This window comes from Thunnus albacares, chromosome 17, assembly GCF_914725855.1.
Source record: "Thunnus albacares chromosome 17, fThuAlb1.1, whole genome shotgun sequence".
NCBI lineage: Eukaryota > Metazoa > Chordata > Actinopteri > Scombriformes > Scombridae > Thunnus > Thunnus albacares.
In genome coordinates, this window is record NC_058122.1 from 30,172,501 (window position 1) to 30,198,959 (window position 26,459).

The 26,459-nt window shown below is 41.8% G+C and overlaps 2 protein-coding genes and 1 long non-coding RNA gene across 4 annotated transcripts in view; 1 reads left to right on the forward strand and 2 right to left on the reverse strand.

The window, feature by feature from the left end:
• Nucleotides 1-2,716: 2,716 nt before the first annotated feature.
• LOC122967788 (interferon a3-like) lies at nucleotides 2,717-5,571 on the reverse strand. The gene is made up of 5 exons (XM_044332603.1): nucleotides 5,263-5,571; nucleotides 3,907-3,981; nucleotides 3,323-3,478; nucleotides 3,072-3,175; nucleotides 2,717-2,837 (listed from the first exon to the last, which is right to left on the reverse strand). Exons 1-5 carry the CDS (start codon nucleotides 5,377-5,379, stop codon nucleotides 2,717-2,719), a joined length of 573 nt encoding a protein of 190 aa, XP_044188538.1. The 5' UTR covers nucleotides 5,380-5,571.
• A 3,109-nt stretch (nucleotides 5,572-8,680) lies between these two features.
• LOC122966259 lies at nucleotides 8,681-8,886 on the reverse strand. The gene is made up of 2 exons (XR_006398357.1): nucleotides 8,855-8,886; nucleotides 8,681-8,767 (listed from the first exon to the last, which is right to left on the reverse strand). It is a non-coding gene; the product is annotated as an uncharacterized LOC122966259 (long non-coding RNA).
• Nucleotides 8,887-11,595: 2,709 nt separating this feature from the next.
• Nucleotides 11,596-26,459, forward strand: part of scn4ab (sodium channel, voltage-gated, type IV, alpha, b) — a 49,456-nt gene continuing 34,592 nt past the window's right edge. The window contains exon 1 of one of the 2 annotated variants that reach the window (XM_044330597.1): nucleotides 11,596-11,709. The gene's annotated coding sequence lies outside the window, so the exon portion shown is untranslated. Of the gene's footprint in view, nucleotides 11,710-21,153; nucleotides 21,192-26,459 lie in introns of those variants that run through there. The other variant, XM_044330598.1, reaches the window with a different exon arrangement.

Below are 26,459 nucleotides of genomic sequence, written 5' to 3' on the forward strand. Positions count from 1 at the left end.
ATTTGGCGCTATATAAATAAAAATTGATTGATTGATTGATTGAACTTGCTGCTAACATGTCATTCTCCAGTGAAATATAGACACTCACAGACATTTACCAGAACAAACACACACACACACACACACACTCTGAAATGTAGTCTTGTCTAAGGACAATTAATATTGTATGTTGATGTGATGTGTTGATGATGTGTGTATATCATATGTGTGTTATTACGAGCTTTAGTTAGACTTTTATTCCACTGTCTTTAGCCAAGAAATATACCACCAACATAATTCCATCATCCTTGATAACACTATCATCATGTTTAGTACCATGCTGCTTGTTTCACTCTCAGAACACTAAAGATACTATCAAAGATGTAAAATTGGGAATCATGCAATTGTTAAATGTTCTTTACTTTGATTAAAAGAATAACCACATTCAGGAACTGTACCTGCCTGTCCATAGACAGGAGGGGGCTGACTCTGCTCCCCCAGGATGCACCTTCTGGGCAGGCAGACCAAAACGTTAAAACAGAGTCTTCTTATCTGAGACTCTAGGCTGACTTTGTGCTGGCTGCTGGTTTCTTCTTGTTTTTATCTTTGTCCTCCTCCACTATGTGACTTCGTCTTCACTCGCTCAGTAAGTTCTATTAGATCCTCCAGAATATCCTCCATACAAGATTGGACCATTTCATCACACTGCATTTGGACAGTCAGCTTCCTCTGTGAAGCCACAACTCAGTGAACGTCCTACCTGATGATATGAAGAGCTGCAGTTCTACTGCAGAATCTAAACTCCATCTATGGTCGTCTCCTCAGTGCAGGTAGTCTTGCTTTACAGTTTACATTATTAATTATTCATTGACATTGTGGGTGTATGTGATGTGCTGTTGAGTGTAACTTTGTATTTTGTATTTTGTGTTCTGTGTGTTTTTTGCTTTGTACTGTTTGTTGTTGTGCTGTTGTATGTTTTGATTGTCGGGGGACTGCGGATGTAAATTAGCTTTGAGCTAACTCCAGTGCAGTGCATCTTTAATGTTAAAAACTGCACACTGTCCCAAAAAATAAATACAATAAAATAAATAAATCTTGCTTTCTGCCATGCAGGTGGAAAGCTTGCATTTTGCTAGTCTGAAGATGTGATTCAGAACAATAGGAGTGAAACTTCAGACATGTAGGGTCATGAGTTAAGGATCAAACAAGGAAAGCCTAAACCAGCAGCTCTCTTCCAATGGGAACTTTTCAAATCTGGACCAGCCCGATTCAATCATCACTACAAGATCCAGACTCCAGTTTCTCACCCCAGCATCGGACTCCATTCTCTGAACAAGTTTTTTTTCTTAGTTTTTTTTTTTTGGCCTATTCTTTTCTATTTAATGATTAACTTTCCTGCTCCTACCAATGGGGGAAACTGATCTCTTCCAGTCAGCCAATTGCAAAGCTTAAAATCCGGGATTTCAAATTCAATTCATCCCTGACTCAGCAAACATGCCCATGCAGGCCCACTGTGGGTATGTGTGGGTTTAAAGGAAAATATGTGTTGTAGTGACAGTGTGAAAGGGTCTCTAAAATTGACAATCTCAGACTCAGTTAATCTTACAATCAGAACACCATGAGAGAGACAAGAGTTCATTCCCACGCTCACTTTCAAATCTCATTTAGTTTCTCTTTCTGTTTGTCTGCAGCTGCTGAGATAAAATGTCACTCTGGTTGTGGTTAGAAAAACAGGAAGGTCAAAGACTGAGGAACAGCTTATTGAAAGTCACTGACTTCACCTTGAAGTGAGAAACTTATGACTGTCTTCAGTGTCTGCATATACAGAATACTGTCTGAGGACTTTTTATTCCTGATTCAATGAGTTTTCTTTTAGCTTTTTGGATTCACAGAAGTTCAGGATGATTCACCTGACTGATGGACAGTCTTTCAGCGCTTTGTTTTTTATCGCACCATTTTATATTAAGGCCTGAACCTGCTTTAATATAAGACAGCTGTAATTATAAGATGATCCAGTCTGCCAGTCTAATGGAGGTCTATGGAGAAAATGCTGTTTGGGCTGCTGGGAGGTTTTCACTGTAATACCACCAGCGACCACTGGGAGAAACTGGCTGCAAGGCTGAGCGGCGGAGGCGTATCCAGCTCGTATTATACATACATGAGATCAACCCCCAGATGTTCATGACTCCACCATCTTTCCTCCAGCGCCACCCTTAGGACAGACTTTATATGAGCAGCTCCACTATTGGTCAGACTCGAAGAACAGATAAATCCTCAGGATGTTTTTTCTGTCCAACACATGTTGTTTGTACCATCAGCATCATGGAACCTGATAAACAGTGATGATGTTGGAGCTGCAGAGTATCTGCTGTCTGATTGGCTGAGACTGGCTAGTTAGAGAATGATGTCACCTGTCAGAGAGCTCACTGCAGTGTGATGATCACTCCAGACATCATCTAACATGAATACGCATCACCCGACTGCTGCAACGTGCTTTGATCACTAAACATTAAAAACATATTAAACAGAGCTGCAAAAAACATCTTTATTGTGTCAGTTTGTAAAATGTTTCCAGTTTTATGTTTTCAAGTAAAATCATACAAAATGTCTTTAAATACAAAACTGTCAGAAGACAATAAATAGTAAATAAATAGTAAATAAAGTAAATAAATAAACAAATAAATAAATAAAATATCAGTGTTCTCACAGAGAAACATGATGAACATGAAACAGACAGTTAGTGTGGAGACGCTGCAGAGCGCCTCCTGCTGGTGATGATGGAGACCAGCATCTCCAACTGGTCCAGGTGCCGTTTAGTTTCCATCCTGATCAGCTCCCAGTACGCAGTACCGCCCCCCCTGTATGCAGTACACAGTACTACAGTTAGTACACTCAGTACACACAATACTACAGTTAGTACACACAGTACTACAGTCAGTACACTCAGTACTACAGTCAGTACACACAGTACTACAGTCAGTACACACAGTACTACAGTCAGTACACTCAGTACTACAGTCAGTACACACAGTACTACAGTCAGTACACTCAGTACTACAGTCAGTACACTCAGTACTACAGTCAGTACACACAGTACTACATCAGGACTTGTACTTACCGTACGGTGCAGAGCGCTTTTTTCCAGTCTCTTGTAGTATTTTCTCAGCAGGACTTTAACTGGTTTTTCAATCGAAACCTGAAAACAAAAACAGTTCCCAGTTTAATTCTGCAGTAAAACCTGAAGCTGAAACTCTGACAGTCTCACTTAAAGCTTCAGGTGAAGTCAAACTGCTGACAGGAGTTAAAGTGTTTAAAGTATTTTTGTAAGTATTTGAGTACTCACGCATTTGTTGAGCTCCTCGTTCTGTCTGTCGATGGTGATCAGGAAGTTGGTCTCCTCGTTGGTATTCCAGGCAGCGGAGGAGCGGTTGCCGTGGTGATAGAGATCAGAAATAAGCTTCAGACTGTCTCTGATGAACAACAGCTGGGACTCCAACACCTGGACAGAGACAGACAGCTGTGAATCCTGGCTCTCTGATTGGCTGACAGAGCAGAGTGTCATCAGCGTAACAGTTTGTTTGTTTACTACAAATTTCACATGAAACAATAAGGACATATTTATGAACACAAGTCCGTCTTTTTTTGAATCTTGGTTCCAAAACCACATTATTCTGGTGGATCAGCTGTTTAATAACTGTGACATCGAGGGATTATGTAAAGGTTTCTGGTATTTGTGCTATTTATGCAACAACTGGAGGTTAATCATCAAACTTTGAGATGAATATTTTCATATTTTATATATTATGTTGTGGAAGAAGAACTTGTGATTGTTTTATGTCAATGAAGAAAAAAGTTGTGTTTAGATGTTTGTATGTTAATGTGTGAATAGTAACATACAGGTGAAGCAGTCAGTGTGTGTGACAGTACCTGTGTGTTCCTCGTGCTTTGGTAGAGATCGTATGGAAAGGGAACTGGACTCTCCTCCTCAGTCAGCGGATCGCCCTGAAACATCAGCACAGTGACTCAGCTGTGTGTTAAACACAAACACCAATAAATATACAACGATTTTATGTGTTAGTGAATCTTTGCTGATTTAATTAAAACAAAAGCTTCCTAGCACTAAAGATGAAAACACACTAACAACACACTAACAACACACTAACAACACACTAACAACACAACTAACTACACACTAACAACACACTAACAACACAACTAACAACACACTAACAACACAACTAACAACACACTAACAACACACTAACAACACACTAACAACACACTAACAACACACTAACAACACAACTAACAACACACTAACAACACATCTAACTACACACTAACAACACACTAACAACACAACTAACAACACACTAACAACACAACTAACAACACACTAACAACACACTAACAACACACTAACAACACACTAACAACACACTAACAACACACTAACAACACAACTAACAACACACTAACAACACAACTAACAACACACTAACAACACAACTAACAACACACTAACAACACACTAACAACACAACTAACAACACAACTAACTACACACTAACAACACAACTAACAACACACTAACAACACACTAACAACACACTAACAACACAACTAACAACACACTAACAACACAACTAACAACACACTAACAACACACTAACAACACACTAACAACACAACTAACTAAACAGTAAGACTGACTTTAGCAAAACAGATAAAACCAATGTTAGCTCATACAACAAGACCAGGACCTCTAACCCTTCCTCCAGGACCTCTAACCCTTCCTCCAGGACCTCTATCCCTTCCTCCAGGACCTCTATCCCTTCCTCCAGGACCTCTAACCTTTCCTCCAGGACCTCTAACTCTTCCTCCAGGACCTCTAACCCTTCATCCAGGACCTCTATCCCTTCATCCAGGACCTCTATCCCTTCCTCCAGGACCTCTAACCTTTCCTCCAGGACCTCTAACTCTTCCTCCAGGACCTCTAACCCTTCCTCCAGGACCTCTATCCCTTCCTCCAGGACCTCTAACCTTTCCTCCAGGACCTCTATCCCTTCCTCCAGGACCTCTAACCTTTCCTCCAGGACCTCTAACCTTTCCTCCAGGACCTCTAACTCTTCCTCCAGGACCTCTAACCCTTCATCCAGGACCTCTAAAACTTCCTCCAGGACCTCTAACCCTTCCTCCAGGACCTCTAACCCTTCCTCCAGGACCTTTAACTCTTTCTCCAGGACCCTTGAAACTCCTCCAGGACCTGGTGTCAGTACTCACCATGAGCTTCAGGTGAGTCAGACATTTGTTGTTCACGTGACTAAACCGTTGATCGAGCCAATCACAGCAGAGAGCCGGCGTCAGGGCGCTGCAGAGGACGAAGAACACGAACAACATGATGAAGATGATGCTGCGGAGAGCTGTATGTCTCAGTGTCTGATGAAGATGATGAAGAAGAGTAGGATGCGTCTCAGTGTGTCCGACATGCTGCAGCTCTCGACTTTTATTGCAGACAGGAAACAGAAAACAGAAAGACAGAAATTCCCGCCATGTTTCAACTCTCACTTTCCACACAGCAGAGAAAGTTCTTTCCTTCTTTCTTTCTTTCTTTCTTTCTTTCTTTATATATTTATATATTTATATGTTTATTTGTTTGTTTATGTGTCTTTAGACCTTGATCACATGTTACGCAGCACAAACAGAACCGACAGTTTAATAAAACCAAGACAACAGCAACAGCAGGATAAAATACAACAAATGTTGGTGAAACAAAGGAAGGACGTTCTTCAAGAAGCAGCTAATTGACATTTAAGCTTTGACTGATTGTAATAACAACATGAGTTTAAAGGTAGAAGGCAGGTTTAAATAACACTTTCTCTATAATTCATTATGTTCACATTCTTCCATTCAAACAACAGATGAGACTCATATCTGCTCTGGTTTCTATCTGCTGTTGTTATTGATTATTTTATTCAGTATTTATTAAATATGTAAATGTTCACAGTCACAGATCTGATCACTAATCAAACTGGTGTCTAGTGTGTGTGTGTGTGTGTGTGTTTGTGTGTGTAAGTCCCTCCGCTTTCATTTTCCAAACACCACAGAAAGTGACGACAAAATAAAAGCTGGCATCGTGTCGCTTTGCCAACAGAATCGTAGAGATCAATGTGTGTGTGTGTGTGTGTGTGTGTGTGTGTGTGTGTTTGTGTGTGTGTGTGTGTGTGTGTATGTGTGTGTGTGTGTGTGTGTGTGTATGTGTGTGTGTGTGTGTGTGTGTGTGTGTGTGTCTAAATGTGTAAAATAGCTCATGTTACAATCATCAACTTTTATTCTGAAGGCTCAATCTGTTGACGTCAGTCTCATTTTCTGTTTCCTGTTTCACTTTCTGGAGTCCGATGCAGCTGCAGCGAGCGTGCAGTATCTGCACCACACACCCACCTGGTCACGTCTAGGCACGAGGAGGGGGGGGTTAGTGGGCAGGGGTTAGGGGTCAGGGGTTAGGGGTCAGGAGTGTGTCGTGTAGGATGAAGGTGAGTCTGCAACAAGTCAGCAACAAGAAATATAGATTAAATAAAGACAAACAACTTATTGTGACGAAGGCTCAAGAGCACGTGGTTATATTTAAATGATATAAATAAAACTTTTCAGAAGCAGCTGAACTGCTGGCGGCGATGAAGGAACAAACACTTAAACAGCAGCAGCCTGTATGTTCGCTGAAGAAGACAGGCTGCAGTTTTCAGTCCTGTTTGGGGTTTGACTTCCTCTGGGTTTGGTTTAAATGTTTCACCTGCAATAAATGTGTGAAATCGACCAGATGTTCATTTTATCTGAGACTTTTGGAGGCTTTTGTAAATTCTGGATTATTAAAAGAGAAGTTTGTTAAATCTGAGATTTGTTTCAGCATCTAACGGTGTAATACACAGTCATCTCAACAAAATGTTTCTTCCAAACTTTATTGAACAATTCAGGAGTAATTCTCCAACAAGGCAACAGCGCCATCAAGTGACCATGTAAAAAACAGCAACACATAGTTTGAAACTGAGACTCGAGATAAAGGAAGAATAGATAAATAACCACATGGAATAGAAACGCAAGAAGATCAACAGATACAGTCATTAATATTATAAACCAAATTTTGTATATAGTCTATGGTTTATATTATATTGGGTCTCATAGGATGTTTGATGATTTGTTTCACCACATCACATCATCAAGATGGGACCCAAAATCTTCCCCCCAGGATGTTTTACTGTTGATAGCAGGGATGTTAACATAACATATAACTTTCTTCTTTAAATAAGAAGTTTTCAGTTGTATCTTTTCCAAATTATTCATGTTCATACCACTCATATATTGGATTGGACATAACTACTTAATTGTAAATAACAAAAAAAATTGAGGAAGGTAGAGTTCCTTTGTTTTGCTGCAGTAATACATTAGTAGCAGCTGCAGTGATCGGGGACGTTTGTTGATTGATGAAGAGTGTTGAAACATTCTTGTCAGGAGGGAGGAGAAAATACCTTTAAAGGTTTAATAGATAGACCATCTGGTCCACAAGCCTCTCCAGATGCCGAGGTACATATCACCTCTTCAACCTCTTTACTAGTAACATCCATATCACATTTATTCCTGACTTCCTCGAAGACCTTTGGGAGTCTCATATGTTAGAAGAAATCTTTCTTTTTATCCTCACAATGATTTTGAGGAATACAAAGATGAATAAAAATCACTAAACACTTCAGCAAATGCTGAGTCGGTATGATGCGGCTGACGGTTCTCATCCTGAGTTCCAGTGATACATTTATGTGATATAAACGTACATTTATCTGATATATATATATATATATGATATATATATATGATATATATATATGATATATATATATATGATATATATATGATATAAACGTATCAGCGTGTTCGTGTATCTTGTGTTTTTGTGTTTTTGTTTGAACATCTTTCTGCATTTTGAGAGAAGAGCGTATTGAAAGCAGATCTGGTTCTTATGAGTTTGAGTTACGCTCATGTTCAGATTCTACTTCCTGTGATCTGTCTGACCGACGTCGTCCCCTGAACCCTGAACCCTGAACCCTAACCCTAACCCTGAACCCTGAACCCTGAACCCTGAACCTGAACCCTGAACTTGAACCCTGAACCCTGAACCTGAACCCCGAACCTGAACCCTAACCCTGAAGCTTGAACCCTGAACCTTGAACCCTGAACCCTGAACCTGAACCCTGAACCTGAACCTGAACCTGAACCCTGAACCTGAACCCTAACCCTGAACCCTGAACCTTGAACCCTGAACCTTGAACCCTGAACCTTGAACCCTGAACCTGAACCCTGAACCCTGAACCCTGAACCTGAACCCTGAACCTGAACCCTGAACCCTGAACCCTGAACCTGAACCTGAACCCTGAACCCTGAACCCTAACCCTGAACCCTGAACCTGAACCCTGAACCTGAACCTGAACCTGAACCCTGAACCTGAACCCTAACCCTGAACCCTGAACCTTGAACCCTGAACCTTGAACCCTGAACCTTGAACCCTGAACCTGAACCCTGAACCCTGAACCCTGAACCTGAACCCTGAACCTGAACCCTGAACCCTGAACCCTGAACCTGAACCTGAACCCTGAACCAAGTAACTCTTACTCTGAACCGTTACAGCGACAGTTGAAACACTGGAAGTTCAGCAGGAATTTGTACATTTTTATTGAACATGAGGATTTGTAACATCAGAGCAGAAACCTGCAGGCACTTCTCTCTGAACACAGGACCCAACCTGAAAGACAGACAGACTGCGTTCATACGACAGTATCATGATTCTATTGATTCTGTTTTTCGTATAAAAACTAATGAACACATTTACCTGTTGTTTCAGCCAGCCATGATGTGCTTCACGAAAGCTGGAAAACAAATGCACAGCTTCATTCAGTATTATTTTACATTCATATTATTTTATTTTGCTTTCGGTGTGTTTCAGTATGGATGTTACCTTCATAGTTTATACATCCATTAGCATCTTCCTGTCCTGCCAACAGCTGGTCCACTTCTCCCTCCGTCATCCTCTCCCCTGATAACAGAAAAACCTCTGAGCATGCTCACTGTGGATAAAACTCGTCTGAAAACATCATGTTGAACTGGTGAAACAGTATTTGGTAACTGATGGACGTAGGACCAACCTGCTTCACTTCACAGGAAAATGTCTGAACGTGTAATTTTATAAGAGCACCTGCTGTCCTTCATGTTTACACCAACATTATTTACCGACTGATTCAATCACTTTCATTTATAATCACATCTTTATAAGCATATTTTCAGCTACTTTAACTTACAAACATGGCTGAAAATATTGGTTCCCTTCCACCTTTTTTTAAATAAACTATATTTACTCTGTATTAAGCTGAAACTGACAGAAGTATCTGGGATCCATTATTCTTTATTTGACATTCAACATAACTGAAACTTTGTTTTTGATTTTCATCTTAACATATTATTTAATACAATAAAACAAATGAAAATGGCCAAAAATAACTTAACTAAACTTAACTAAATATTTAATATCACCAATGTTAATTAATGTTCTTCTGCACATCGAAAAGGTCAGCTGTTACACACACACACACACACACACACACACACACACACACACACACACACACACACACACCATTTATTCCTTCCTGTGGTTGTTGTACTTCCCTGCTTTCACCAGTGGAGGGCAGCATCTATCACTAACTGAGCTACACACTCAGAGTGAGTTGTTCCTTAAAGGAGGACATGCTGCTGTTCTGTTGTACACACAGAATGAACAGCGGCTGACCGACCGTAACATCCTCACATCTATAAAAACACATTCAGACTGAATCAACATGTTCTCGTTGGTTTCTCATTGATGCCGAGAGGCCAGACGCTGCTCCACGGTTCTGTGCTCAGGACAAACAGCTCCGTGTTTTCTGCTGTTAACAGGAACCAAACTCTGTTGATCTGAGAGAAGTTCACTGGAGGTGACGGCTGAAGACCCTCAGTACGTTTACAGCTGTTCTAAGTCAGCAGTAGGCGGCGCTCAGCTGACAGTTCGGTGTGTGTTTCTACCAGATGACACACACTCACTGATCTGGTTTGTTCTCAGTGACAATAAAGTTATTGTTTTTTTGAAGGTGTGAGTGTGCAGACTACATTTCACTGATTTTTGAGTGTTCTGTTGAGTAATGCCTTTGTCCCAGAATGCAATGCACAAAGGAAACAGGGTAGCTCACATCAGGAAGACGTAAAAAAAAAACTGACGAGAAAAATACAGTTTTAAATGTTTGATAACTTGTTCTCACGTTGGTTTAACATCCGTTTCTTCTCATGATGAAGCACATTCATTTCTTTTACACTAACAAGACTGTATTCTACAATCATTGTTATATAATGTACTTTATAAAACGGATGGTTAAAATCTTGCAATCTGATTGGTTGACAGCTGTGATATAATGAGCGTCTGCTACTGCTATGACTTTTAATGTCCTTTTACATGTTACGGCAAACACTTTGCAGCGTGACCCCAGTGACACTGGACAGTTTCTCCATGGCTGCACGATCAATGGGAACAATTATGTGAATAAATAAACTACATATAAAGAACCATAATTTCTATATTGTAATATTTGGTAACCGTTTTATAACAGCAGTATCTGACGACTGGCTGTGGTATATTGTGCTACCAGTATGTACTGTACTGTACTGTAGTATCCAGAGCTGATGGGATATTTGATCCTCCAGTGTTCTGGGTCTGTCCTGTGGTTCTCTCCCAGTTTGTCCAGTAAATGTCCACAGGGAGGCCTCCTGGAGGACCTGGATCAGATGTTGGACCACCAACGTTAAGCAGCAGGTTCATGAAGTGAAAGTTGTTTGTCAGTTTCTTCAGAACTCCTTTTGTTGACTTCTTTCAGCCATTGAAAACTTTGGGTTGTGATTGGCTGGAAGGTGTTCATAAACATTTAGTAACTGGCCTTCACATCATGGATATTATCCCTGAAACTCTTCTGGTGCTTGTTAAGATTCATCAAACATGTAACAGGGTTACAACACTATTCATTCATTCATTCATTCATTTATTATAAACAGTATGTTGTTGATTTTCTGCTTTTATATGTTTAGATTCATTTCTGTCACTAATTTATTTAGAAAGTGTGTGTGTGTGTGTGTGTGTGCATGTGTGTGTGTGCGTGTGTGTGTGTGTGTGTGTGTGTGTGTGTGATGACACAGTACCTGACCTCTCAGGTTTCAGTCAGGGAGGCGAAGCAAGGCGAGGCCAGAAGACACCAGACAGACAGTTAGAGTGAGAGACAGACAGTCCGAGAGGCTGACAGAGAGACAGGCTGAACGGCAGACAGACAGGCTGAACGGCAGACAGACAGTCAGAGAGGCTGACAGAGAGACAGGCTGAACGGCTGACAGACAGGCTGAACGGCAGACAGACAGTCAGAGAGGCTGACAGAGAGACAGGCTGAACGGCTGACAGACAGTCAGAGAGGCTGACAGAGAGACAGGCTGAACGGCTGACAGACAGTCAGAGAGGCTGACAGAGAGACAGGCTGAACGGCAGACAGACAGTCAGAGAGGTTGACAGAGAGACAGGCTGAACGGCAGACAGACAGTCAGAGAGGTTGACAGACAGACAGGCTGCTGAGACTCGGATGTTTACTGGAATTATTTTGGAATAAACAACAGAAACAGGTGAGACTGAACCATCGTTTGTTTACCAAGACTGAGAGGACAGATAGTGTGTGTGTGTGTGTGTGTGTGTGTGTGTGTGTGTGTGTGTGTGAGTGTGTGTGTGTGAGTGTCTGTGTGTGTGTGTGTGTGTGTTTGTGTGTGTGGACATTAAAAAGTCCTGCTTCGTTCTGTTGGTGGTGTTTTATGTTGATTTATGACGCTGCATTCAAAACAACGTGAAGTGTTACGTTAATCCAGATTTCTGGATAAACTACATTTTTATTCTTGAATTGAAACAGTTTGTACGACTGATTTTGAATGTATCATTCATGTCAGACTTCACCTGTGTGTGATTAAACTCTGCAGACAGACAGAAACCGTTCAGTTCACAGCAGGTAAACTGAAACCCTCACAGACGTGACAAAGACCCAACCAGCTGCTGGCTTTGACAGCGCCGACCGCCGCAACACCATTCATTATCCATTTACTTGTATTTATTTTCACACACACACTGGTGAGGCACTGCCGTGTCCACCAGGAGGACCCGTGTCTTCCTCTCTGTTGGCTTTTGAACCAGTAATTAATGGACGACCTGTGTGGCACCAACCCACAACCCAACCCAGGTGTAGCAGGTTAGGCTTTAAGGGGTTAATGGACATCAGTCACCCTGAGACAGTCCCAGCTGATATAACTGATCACTGCTGTTTGGTGGGTCAAAGGTCAAGTCAAAGCTCATTGGAATCACACATCTGGTGACTGTTGGATTACACAAACAACGCGGATTAATATAAGATATATATAATAATGCCTGTTTTCAGTTAGAGTTACAGTTAGTATCAGAGCTCTTTAAAAACCACCGAACCAGAATCACTTTTAATACTTTAATTTACATTTACAGCATTTTTTCTTCATTTCAACATTTGTCATATTATTTGATATTTAAACGCGAAGCTTTGTGTAATTTAGTGAAAAGTGGTCAGAATGAGAAACGTGTTTGTTCTTGGAAAACAGTCACAACAATTAATAATGATGATTCGCTGTTCAGAGGTAACCATAGCAACAGCACTGATACCTGAGGCTGTCTGTTTAGGTGGTCTGGTCACAGGTGTCCATGTAGAGATGAACAGGTTCTCACCTGTACCATGGCAGACCTGAGGACCAGTATGTGGTACTGGGAGAAGTCAGGGGGCACACTGGTCCAGGTTTGATCCATCAGACTGCAGCAGTGGCAGCCATGCTGTGATTGTAGAGCTTAGTGTCTGCCATGTTATCCTGCTAAATGTGACTCTGGCAGATTTTTAATAGTTTAAAGAGCAGCTCTTCAGATCGATGACGAGGTTCATGTTGGGTTTTATAAGACAGAGCGCTGACTCGAGGTGACATGTTGGGGTTAAGGTTTGAGATAAGTCAGCACACTCAGTATTTATAGGCCAGCAGACTGTGTTGAACAAGCTGATCAGGGATAAGATATTAACAACTGCTGCCTCCAACAACTGCTGCAGTCTAAATTAGCTCAGTGTGGCTGTGGCCAGGCTAACCACTAACTGAGCAGGGTCACACAGAAAGGTTAACAGCCTGCCAGAGGAAATAGCATTTAGCTAGCTGGATTAGCACTGTTAGCTTCAGTTCAGTATGTATGCTATAAGGCGGGACGGCAGTTCCTGACAGGAAAGCTTCAAAGGATCAATGGATTATCAGACGTGTCTGGTTGCTAATGCTATCTGTGCTGCAGAAGTGACGACAGTGGCCTGATGGAGGCGCTAATAGCTAGCTAGCTTCAACACTGGTGCTACTAGCTGCTAACATCTGGCTAGGTTCTTAAGCTAATCAGCTAAGAGTCACAGAAACTAGCGAGTTCACCCTTAAACTCCGATTCATCTCTTGAGTTTCCACTTTAAAGTTAAAAAATATATTGTGTCAGTTCGTTCCAGCTCATCTTTAACGTATATGATGTTAAACTGACAGCAGCTCATATATATATAGTTTATACACATGAAACACACTATATAATGTATGTGACATCATAAACATTGTGGTTTCACTCAGTGAAATATGATGTTTTTGTGGCTGCACTGTTTCATCAGGTGTAAATATCGGACATGTCTGCTGCAGCGTCTGTGATCTCTGCTGCAGTTTAAATAAAGCTCAGTGAGTTTGTAAAAGCAGTTTTGTCGTTCAGACAAACAAGTGAAAATCTCTTTTCAGACGGTTGTAAACAGGAAGTCAACATTGACAACATTTCTTAACTTTTCAGATGAATAATGACAAGATGATTGTTTCTGTAAATACACCTGTACATAAGATAACACTGTCGAGGACAGTCTTGTAAAGCCAGACACTCTGATCTGTCCATCAGATGTGACAGATGTGTTAGCGGTACACCTCAAGAGTTCAGGAGCAGCTTCTGTAAATACACCTGCTCATTTCTCTCTGTTAGTGTATCAGATCACTGTGATCAATCCCCTACTGATCAATAAGACTGTAATGGCTGCGTTGTTGTTTCATTCAGTTTCTTTGTAGGTTTGAACTATTCAAAGGAAATAAGACTGAATGACGCTGCTGCAGAGAGTCAGAGTACAAACAGAGAGACAGAGTATCACTGTACACTGATCACACACACACACACACATATTTGGAGGTTTTAGAGTTACAAGTTACTTGGCATCTGAATCGAAATGTGATCCCCACAAAACACACACTCAGCAGACATGAAACACATCCGCACACACACACACACACACACACAAATGTTTACTTAGCTCACTTTAGGGGACATTATATATACGGACTTACATTAATTTCCTGGAGACTTACCCTAACCCTAACCATCACCCTAACCATCACCCTAATGATCACCCTAACCTTAACCACTGACCCATAAACCATCTTTTCCCAAACTGGGGACACGGCTTTTGTCTTCAGTTAACTGGTCTTTAGTCTGAAATTTGTCCCTAAAAGTAGCCTATGACAGACACACGGAAACACACAAACAGTGTGTAGATGTGTCTCATGTGTGGTAGCAGCTCTGTAGCTGGTTTGTGTCTACAATAATTTCACAGACAAACTGGAGAAACATCTTAGCTGAGCTGTCAGTGTGTTCTTGTCTCTGTACAGCTCAATCAGAGAACTTCACACAGCCGTTTAACACCAACCACCCACCTGGTGAGCTCAATTTATCATTCATCACCTCAGTTCAGTCAGCTGAGGAGGTAAAACTGATCCAACTGTGGCCGTCAACTACAGCACAAGTGAGCACTTTGCTGTGGCTATACCATTAGTGGGACTATACTGTTAGCTGTCTTTATACCATTAGCTATACTTATACCATTATCTGTATCTATACCATTAGCTGTGACTGTAGTGTTAGCTGTGGCTATACCATTAGCTGTGGCTATATCGTTAGCTATACTCTGCTCCTCGGGGCTCCATGTGTGCGTAGAGCGGCAGCTTCACCCGCAGTGACACAGAGCAGAGGAGAAAGACTCAGTGCAACCATAACTGACAGCAAAACACATTAGAGAGCCTCACACTGCTGAAATGAAACAAGTTCACAAAAATTAGGTAAAATAATATGAATGAACATAGACTCTATACACGTGTCCACATCTATACACATGTCCACATCTATACACATGTTCACATCTATACACATGTTCATATCTATACACATTTTTATATCTATACACATGTCCACATCGATACACATGTCCACATCTATACACATGTCCACATCGATACACATGTCCACATCTATACACATGTCCACATCTATACACATGTCCACATCTATACACGTGTCCACATCTATACACATGTTCATATCTTTACACATGTCCACATCTATACACATGTTCATATCTATACACATTTTTATATCTATACACATGTTCACATCTATACACATGTCCACATCTATACACATGTTCACATCTATACACGTGTCCACATCTATACACATGTTCATATCTATACACATGTTCATATTTATACACATGTTCACATCTATACACATGTTCATATTTATACACATGTCCACATCTATACACATGTTCATATCTATACACATGTTCATATTTATACACATGTTCACATCTATACACATGTTCATATTTATACACATGTCCACATCTATACACATGTTCACATCTATACACATGTTCACATCTATACACATGTTCATATTTATACACATGTTCACATCTATACACATGTTCATATTTATACACATGTTCACATCTATTCACATGTTCATATTTATACACATGTTCATATTTATACACATGTTCACATCTATTCACATGTTCATATTTATACACATGTTCATATTTATACACATGTTCATATTTATACACATGTTCACATCTATTCACATGTTCATATTTATACACATGTTCATATTTATACACATGTTCATATCTATACACATGTTCATATTTATACACATGTTCATATCTATACACATGTCCAGAAGGAGTGTGCCCGAATACAAATACGTTATTTGGCAAAGCACAAATAGTGGGCTTTTTACGATATTTTTGTTTCATAGAAATAATTTAAATTTAAATTATTTGTTTTCAAGAAGAAAAAAAAACATGTCAAATACCAGCGTGCAGGTCCATTACATCACTATCTCAGTGTCTCTTCTCTGCTCCACTGTTACGTCTATCAGCAGGTCTCAACGAGGGGAGTCACATCCATCGCATAATTCCTAATGTGGACATCACTCCCGGAGTTGGGGGATCACCTTTGAAGTTCTTCCCTACATGTTACACGCTGTGCTGTCTGTGTGTTATGGGTGTATAAATAGGTAGAGGTCTGTCTGCAATGAGGTGATGAGTAAAGTTTTAGCTCAGTAGTCAGCGCAGTCGTCTCTGATCTGGGAGACACCAGTTAGAGACCTGGTGTGGGAACTTCATAGGATAGTTTATTCATGAACATTTAACCACCAGACACCAGTTAACATCAACAGTCACCAGTTAACATCCACCAGTCACCAGTTACATTCACCAGATACCAGTTAACATCCAGCAGACACCAGTTAACATCAACACTCACCAGTTAACATCCACCAGTCACCAGTTACATTCACCAGATACCAGTTAACATCCAGCAGACACCAGTTAACATCAACACTCACCAGTTAACATCCACCAGTCACCAGTTAAAATCCAACAGACACCAGTTAACATCCACCAGTCACCAGTTAACATCCACCAGACACCAGTTTACATCCAGCAGACACCAGTTAACATCCAACAGTCACCAGTTAACATCCAGCAGACACCAGTTAACATCCACCAGACACCAGTTAACATCCAGCAGACACCAGTTAACATCCAACAGACACCAGTTAACATCCACCAGTCACCAGTTAACATCCACCAGACACCACTTAACATCCACCAGACACCAGTTAACATCCAACAGTCACCAGTTAACATCCACCAGACACCAGTTAACATCCACCAGACACCAGTTAACATCCACCAGTCACCAGTTAACATCCACCAGACACCAGTTAACATCCACCAGTCACCAGTTAACATCCACCAGACACCAGTTAACATCCACCAGACACCAGTTAACATCCAACAGTCACCAGTTAACATCCACCAGACACCAGTTAACATCCACCAGACACCAGTTAACATCCACCAGTCACCAGTTAACATCCACCAGACACCAGTTTACATCCAGCAGACACCAGTTAACATCCAACAGTCACCAGTTAACATCCAGCAGACACCAGTTAACATCCACCAGACACCAGTTAACATCCAGCAGACACCAGTTAACATCCAACAGACACCAGTTAACATCCACCAGTCACCAGTTAACATCCACCAGACACCACTTAACATCCACCAGACACCAGTTAACATCCAACAGTCACCAGTTAACATCCACCAGACACCAGTTAACATCCACCAGACACCAGTTAACATCCACCAGTCACCAGTTAACATCCACCAGACACCAGTTAACATCCACCAGTCACCAGTTAACATCCACCAGACACCAGTTAACATCCACCAGACACCAGTTAACATCCAACAGTCACCAGTTAACATCCACCAGACACCAGTTAACATCCACCAGACACCAGTTAACATCCACCAGTCACCAGTTAACATCCACCAGACACCAGTTAACATCCACCAGACACCAGTTAACATCCACCAGTCACCAGTTAACATCCACCAGACACCAGTTAACATCCACCAGTCACCAGTTAACATCCAGCAGACACCAGTTAACATCCACCAGACACCAGTTAACATCCAGCAGACACCAGTTAACATCCACCAGACACCAGTTAACATCCAACAGTCACCAGTTAACATCCAGCAGACACCAGTTAACATCCACCAGTCACCAGTTAACATCCAACAGTCACCAGTTAACATCCACCAGACACCAGTTAACATCCACCAGACACCAGTTAACATCCAGCAGACACCAGTTAACATCCACCAGACACCAGTTAACATCCACCAGACACCAGTTAACATCCACCAGACACCAGTTAACATCCAGCAGACACCAGTTAACATCCACCAGACACCAGTTAACATCCACCAGTCACCAGTTAACATCCAGCAGACACCAGTTAACATCCACCAGACACCAGTTAACATCCAGCAGACACCAGTTAACATCCACCAGACACCAGTTAACATCCAACAGTCACCAGTTAACATCCAGCAGACACCAGTTAACATCCACCAGTCACCAGTTAACATCCAACAGTCACCAGTTAACATCCAGCAGACACCAGTTAACATCCACCAGTCACCAGTTAACATCCAACAGTCACCAGTTAACATCCAGCAGACACCAGTTAACATCCACCAGACACCAGTTAACATCCACCAGACACCAGTTAACATCCAACAGTCACCAGTTAACATCCACCAGACACCAGTTAACATCCACCAGACACCAGTTAACATCCACCAGTCACCAGTTAACATCCACCAGACACCAGTTAACATCCACCAGACACCAGTTAACATCCACCAGTCACCAGTTAACATCCACCAGACACCAGTTAACATCCACCAGTCACCAGTTAACATCCAGCAGACACCAGTTAACATCCACCAGACACCAGTTAACATCCAGCAGACACCAGTTAACATCCACCAGACACCAGTTAACATCCACCAGACACCAGTTAACATCCAGCAGACACCAGTTAACATCCACCAGTCACCAGTTAACATCCAACAGTCACCAGTTAACATCCAGCAGACACCAGTTAACATCCACCAGACACCAGTTAACATCCACCAGACACCAGTTAACATCCAACAGTCACCAGTTAACATCCACCAGACACCAGTTAACATCCACCAGACACCAGTTAACATCCACCAGTCACCAGTTAACATCCACCAGACACCAGTTAACATCCACCAGACACCAGTTAACATCCACCAGTCACCAGTTAACATCCACCAGACACCAGTTAACATCCACCAGTCACCAGTTAACATCCAGCAGACACCAGTTAACATCCACCAGACACCAGTTAACATCCACCAGTCACCAGTTAACATCCACCAGACACCAGTTAACATCCACCAGTCACCAGTTAACATCCAGCAGACACCAGTTAACATCCACCAGACACCAGTTAACATCCACCAGTCACCAGTTAACATCCACCAGACACCAGTTAACATCCACCAGTCACCAGTTAACATCCAGCAGACACCAGTTAACATCCAGCAGACACCAGTTAACATCCACCAGACACCAGTTAACATCCAACAGTCACCAGTTAACATCCAGCAGACACCAGTTAACATCCACCAGTCACCAGTTAACATCCAACAGTCACCAGTTAACATCCACCAGTCACCAGTTAACATCCACCAGTCACCAGTTAAACCAGTTAAGGGTTGGGGACCAGTAACTGAACTCTGCTCTGTATTAGGTCACGTTGCCTCCAGCATGAAGGACAAACTGCTTCCTGCTGAACGTAAATCATCAGCTGCACAATAAGTTGATTCCTGCGTCAGCGCCCCCTGCAGGAGACGTCTCACACTGAGAATCTGTCAGCTGTAGTCTGTCACTTATTTCCTGCAGGATGCCCCAACACACACACTCACACACACACACACTCACACACACACACACACACACACTCACACACACACTCACTCACACACACACACACACTCACACACACACACACTCACACACACACACACACACTCACACACACACACACTTCATTTAATTTAGTGTGTAGAGCTGACAGAGAGAGAGAGGAAATGCCTGGCGTCTCTGACTGCGTCCAACAACATTCTGTGGTCTACAGTTCCCTCTGACTGCATCAGTGTCATAACACACACACACGAACACACACACACACACACACACACACACACACACACACACACACACACACACACACACACGATGCGAGTTGCTGCATTAAAAGCAGGAGGACTTTTCTCTATCAGTGTGACACACTATCACACTCTTCTGGAGCAACAACACCGATAACAGCTGTTTGTGTGTGTGTGTGTGTGTGTGTGTGTGTGTGTGTGAAGTGCGACAGGACAGACAGACAGCTTCATGACTCACCTGTTTGTCTCTCTGAGAGAAAGACACCACTGGAGTTTTATTAAAGGAGCAGTGCCATGTGTAATAAGTAGTAAAGTTTTACAAATATAAAACCTTCAAGGATGGAAACCTTGTAACAGAAAGAGTCGTAATTGACCTTGTTAGCAGTCGGAGGCGTCCTGTCAGCGGTTTTATAATGGAGGTCTATGGAGAAAATGCTGTTTGTTAACCGTAACACCACCAGTGACCACTGGGAGCGGCACCGTATTCAGCTCTTATTATACATCCATGGGACATTCAGACCCACGTCACATGACTCAGGAGAGGGGGGTGGGGCTCAATCCGGCTGGTCACCTGACCAACATTTTAGTATCATTACATGTTGAGTTAGCATGATAAAACAGAGGTGTCCTTTTTAAACACGTCAATCATTAAACCTTCCAGGTGATAAAATCATTGATGGTTGCTGTTAGAAGCTGTTATTGTCTGATATCAAAGACCTATTGATCAAATAGTACGAAGAATATTGATCAGTAAATCTGTGCGTTATCACTGTAAAATGAAAACATGCAGTGCTTAAAAATATTAGTTGGCAACAGTAACTAAGGTACACTTTGTGTTTCTGGTAATGTGTTTTTTTAATATGTAATCTCTAATATATTTTTTTTTATTTGTTATTTTGTGGGATTTGAGTCTTCTGATGACATCTTGTGGTGAAAAAAGACACTGTGATGTCTGTTGGTGCAGTTTGTCTCTGACTTTCCGTGTGGCGCCTCTTATCGCAAAGACAAGAGGCTGAACGACATGTTCCTGATGGACACACACACACACACACACACACACACACACACACACACACACACACACACACACACACACACACTTTCACTTTAGAGGACGCAACGAACCAGCAGCAGCTGAACACAGTAAGACTCGTGTTTTCTAACATTACATCTAATATTAACATCAATGAGTTTCTGTAGTCACATGTTTGATCAATTGTTCGATCACGTGTTTTATACGTGTTCATACATGTTTCATATATGTGTGTTTTACCGGTTAATGAGTGTTTATGTTTCCTCACAGTCTGTCAGGACATTTCAGTTCAGTTGAATATTTGAATTATAATTATAATTATAAACATGTTGCTGTTGGTTTGAGGAAGATGTTTTCAGATGTTTGAAATAACTTTAGAAACTGAAACTCTGAGAGAGATTTGACCTCCTGACACTGAGCTCTGACACGTTGTGTTTGTTGAAGCAGAACAAATCTAACTGGGGGCATCAAGGTAACCGCAGGGGCACAAACTGCCGTTTGAGACTCAATCTATGATGGAAATGCTTGATAATATGAATTTGCTGTCAACAACCAACACACCAACCCAGCTCCAATTTGAAAACATGCTGCAAAGTCGCTCTCTTTCATACACACACACACACACACACACACACACACACACACAAACGCACGCGCGCACACACACACACACTGCATTGTGCGCGTCATGGGAACATCATTTGAAATAGACTTCATAGTCCACTCTTACCGAATATGTTCAGACAGACCCAAAAATCATTTAACATGTTGTGGATAATTGTGAAACGACGGCTGGCGTCATGAAGTGAACAAACCACATGGTTTATCTCTAGAAGACTTGCAGGGAGCGAGTGTTGGTGCTGAACCTTCTAAGAATGGTGTCCTTCCACTCAGTTGTGCATTTTGGGGTTAAATCCTTCTCAAATGATGGCTGAACCATCCGGGCCTTTCTTTGTGGAGCACTGCGTGTCCGTGGTCTGAAAATACGTTTCTCACAGTGGAGAATGAATTCTCGCATATTGCTGTGGAGGCTTGTTGGTGCTGGTCAGTCCCAAGGTCATCTATGGGTTGTCTTCCACAGCTAGCACTTACGCTAGCAGGTGCATCATGGCTGCTCACAGAAGGAGGCTCTTGCTCTTTAGAGGTGGTGGCACATTTGCACCCTCTACTGTCAATTGAGCTGTTGGAGGCCTTGAAGAAGCAGCAGCATCAAGCCATTAGCTTACAGCTAACTCTGCTAACACCGATGCTTTATTGGCACTTAGCTTACAGCTAACTCTGCTAACACTGATGCTTTATTGGCACTTAGCTTACAGCTAACTCTGCTAACACTGATGCTTTATCGGCACTTAGCTTACAGCTAACTCTGCTAACACGGATGCTTTATTGGCATTTAACTTACAGCCAACTCTGCTAACACTGATGCTATATTGGCACTTAGCTTACAGCTAACTCTGCTAACACGGATGCTTTATTGGCACTTAGCTTACAGCCAACTCTGCTAACATTGATGTAGTACAGTATCTAACTTTAACGTTTCAACACATTAACACTTTATTTCACATCATTATTATTATTACTGCTTCTTAAATACAACTGGCACCACAGCAAATGTGTGTGTGTGCACTTGTGTGTGTGTCTGTGTGTGTGTGTGTGTATGTGTATGTGTATGTGTATGTGTGTATGTGTGTATGGGTGTGTGCTTGTTACTGTATTTAGCAGCGTGTAGCCTCATATTTGTGGGAACCAGCAGTCACAGAGCTGATAGATGATCTGTGAGAGACAGACAGACAGACAGGTGAACTTGGTAAGAAACTATAATTTCTGTATTTAGTCAAAGTGACAAAGTGATATCAGTGAAAATAAAGTTCACTGTAAAATCACTTAAACCAATATTTCTTTGATTAGTAATTGATTGTAATCAGATCAGTCTGACAGTGATAAGTTCATTAAAGTCTGTGTAAAACAATTAATATGTGTTCTGAGTTTGTCACACCACAGAAAAATGTGTAATTAACCACCCAGCTAAATCTGAATGATTAAAAAAAATACAAAATTTGTCTTCAAAGTGAAAAATGAGGAATATTTTCTGCTCTGAAACACTGGGGGTGTCCACTGAGGGTGCTGAGAACGCGGCCCAACTGAACAGCCTCTGAGGTAACAATGCTCATACCAAACTCCTGTATAAAAATACACAATTGTCACACAAAATACACAAAAACATCTTGTCTGTAGTTGTAAGGCTGCAACATGGTCGACAATTTAAAAATAAAGTAACATTCAGCACATATTTTGTAGGTAAATGTAGACTTGTTTCTTTAAAAATGTAACTTAAATGACTAGTAAACAATCGATCCATCACCAATCATCATTATATCAAATTGGTTTTTTTTTTAATGGAGTTTGGTGCACTCAGCGTTACTCACTCCTCTGCTGAAAAACGGCTTCATTGTGGCCGTCGCCCTTGGAGCAAAAGCCTCTCATGCTGCTTTTTGGTGAATTGCTGCCCGGCAAACGCTTTCCCTCTGGCCGGGGACGTCCCAGCCGCACAGCTGGTGTTTAAGCTGAAGCTGCTGGCGGCTCCACTCGTCAACGGACGCTTCAGCTGGGTTTAAAATAACTCATTGAGCGCTAACGTTGACAGAAAATCGCCTCATTCACCAGTAACAGCTGATTATTTGAAGTGAATCCCAGTTGTCTCTGATGAAAGTTTGTAAAACTACCCAGTGTAAAAATAGTAACTATGAGTACATGTGCACTAGTGTTTTGACAGTGGGGGAGGGGTCATACTAGTAACCTCTCTACATCATGGAGGCACCATTTCAGGCCTGCCCAAAAAGTCCTGAGCACAGAAATGGTGAAAAACAGTTTTAACACTCTAACTCCTCAATTCAGTACTACATAGTTCACATAGCTCATTACATGAACAATGTGCTATTTGCACTCGTATTCTGCACTTGTTCTCACTTTCTGTGCATGCAGCCTCAGTCTAGCTTCTCACAGTCATTCCAGCAACAAGCTCAAGCTACCACCAGATATTAGCTGTTTGTCTGATTTCTCGCCAGACAGATCATGACGTCATACCTAATTGGAAGATTGTGTCATCTAAAACTTGGGCAAACATCATCATTTGGATTCCAAACAGACAAAAAGATTCAACTCATCATGGATCACGAACTGCAGATCAACCTGTCCAATTTAGATGATTTGATGAAACCAGTTCTCCTCCAGCCACGACACAGCAGTCAGACCAAAGCCAAGCGTCACAGTGGAGCCACTGCACTCAGCGGTGTACACACCATGGCCTCATGGGCACCTCCAATCAAGCTCCCCTAACGAGATCTTTCTGACTCCCAATAAATATCAGGTCTCCTCTTCTCTGTCACTGAGGGCGGCCTCAACTCTCTATGGTACCTCTCTACAGTGCACCCTCCTCTTTGATCCAGCTGTCTTCAGATCCACAATGGAGTCCAACATCACAGACTGAACCGTCGCCGGACTCCAACTATTCCTGGAAAGGAAGGCATTCCCTTCAACCACAGCGAAAATAAAGCCAGACTTTTCTATAGTTACTGGCAGTTACTAATACCACTAATTTAATGTCACTGTAGTAATGTCTGCTGTCATGTGCACCAGGTTGCCAGTTTCTAATACAACTAATATAACATCACGTCAGCAACGTCTGTCATTATGTGCATCAGGTTGCAAGTTACTAATACAAGTAATCTAACATCACTTCATTAATAAAGTGGAAACCGCTTATATGGATCAAAAACCTTGGGACAGAATCATTCCTATACAAATGCTGTTTAAATAATTTACTTATAATAATCAAGTAGTCCGCTTATAGTGTTCATTTTGGCTCTTTTAATACATGAAAACATATGGAAAAACATTTTAAAACTATGGTTACTATTTTTTTTAATCTTATTGCTATGATATTTACTTGTGGCACCATTATCAGGCGTTGCAGTGCACCTCTACAGGTTTGTGTGGAGGTGCGGGGTGTGGTTGTGTTTATTTGTAACCGCTGTGAAACATTCAGAAAATAATGTTTTGTTCCTCTTATTCACTGGCTGGAGGGCGCAGTGGTAATGAGAATTACCACTGCGCCCTCTCCTCATCCACTCTCTAGCTCGTTCGACCACTGCTTCTCTCTCTCTCTCTCTTGTCTTTTTTAAAATGAGTCGGGAAACCAACAGCAAAGCCTAACTTTACTTTTAACGTCATCAAACAAAGAGAAATGTCCTCCTAGTAATATTTTGTCTTCCCTCACGGCAGGGTTACAGCTCTAATCAGTCCAATCGCTGGCTGTAACATCCAAATGTCAATTAGTAATCTGCATTAGATTTAGATATATAGTTATAATAATCATCTGCTTATAGTGATCAATTTGACCTGGACAGACGTGATCACTATAAACGGTTTCCAGTGTACTATTTTGGTACCTTGCCAGTCACCAATACAACTAATCCAACATTACTTTAGTAGCTTTATGCTGTTTCCATTATTCGACACTGGGTTGCCAGTTGCCCTATTGCCCATTATCACCTCACTTCAGTATTTCAGATAGAGCACCCAACACCAGAACTCCAGGGCCCTCAACCTCCTATCAGGTTTTCAACACCACCAATCAGCACCAGCAGTCTAAATCATCCAGGGCAAATGGCACCAGGATTTCAGTACCCCTCGCCATCCAGCTCCAGCAATCACATCAGCCAGCCTTAGCAGGGGAACCTGGCACCGGGATGCCAGCACCTCCAGCTGCCCACTCCAGCAACTGTTTCCACTAGGTTTCCATGGTGGACGATGGTTCTCTGTCAAATGTCTAACCAAGATCATGCAGTCTATTCAGTTGTCATTGCTTTCATGACCAGTGCAACATAACTTTCCCGTCGTTCAATGTCATCACCATGACCATTTCATTACGTACGCCCAGTCCATGAAAGTCATCAAAACACATACCATCCTAGTGGCCTTAGCTTCTTCTCAAAACTCCGAACCAGCAGCCCGGGCCTGGCTTCTAGCCAACCACAGATAACTTCACTCCTCAGAGGACTTCTATGCCAAGAGCCAGCTCATAATCCTCAACGCCTTCCTCTTACTGCCAATTTGCTGTTAGTCTGCATCGACAGCATCTGCTTCAGGTACAGCATTCCTCAAGTTAATCAAACTTAAGAAACCATGTTCTTGCTTGCATTCATCATTTCCTCAGATGCTCTAAATTCACCACCTCAAACCTTCACTTCAACCCACATCACAATGCTTGCATTTCAGACTCATCTTGTTTCTCAGACAACACCATGGTATTCTACTTAAAGTGAATTAAAACCAATCAGTCCGGTCAGTTCATACACATTTTTACTCCAAAGTCCAAT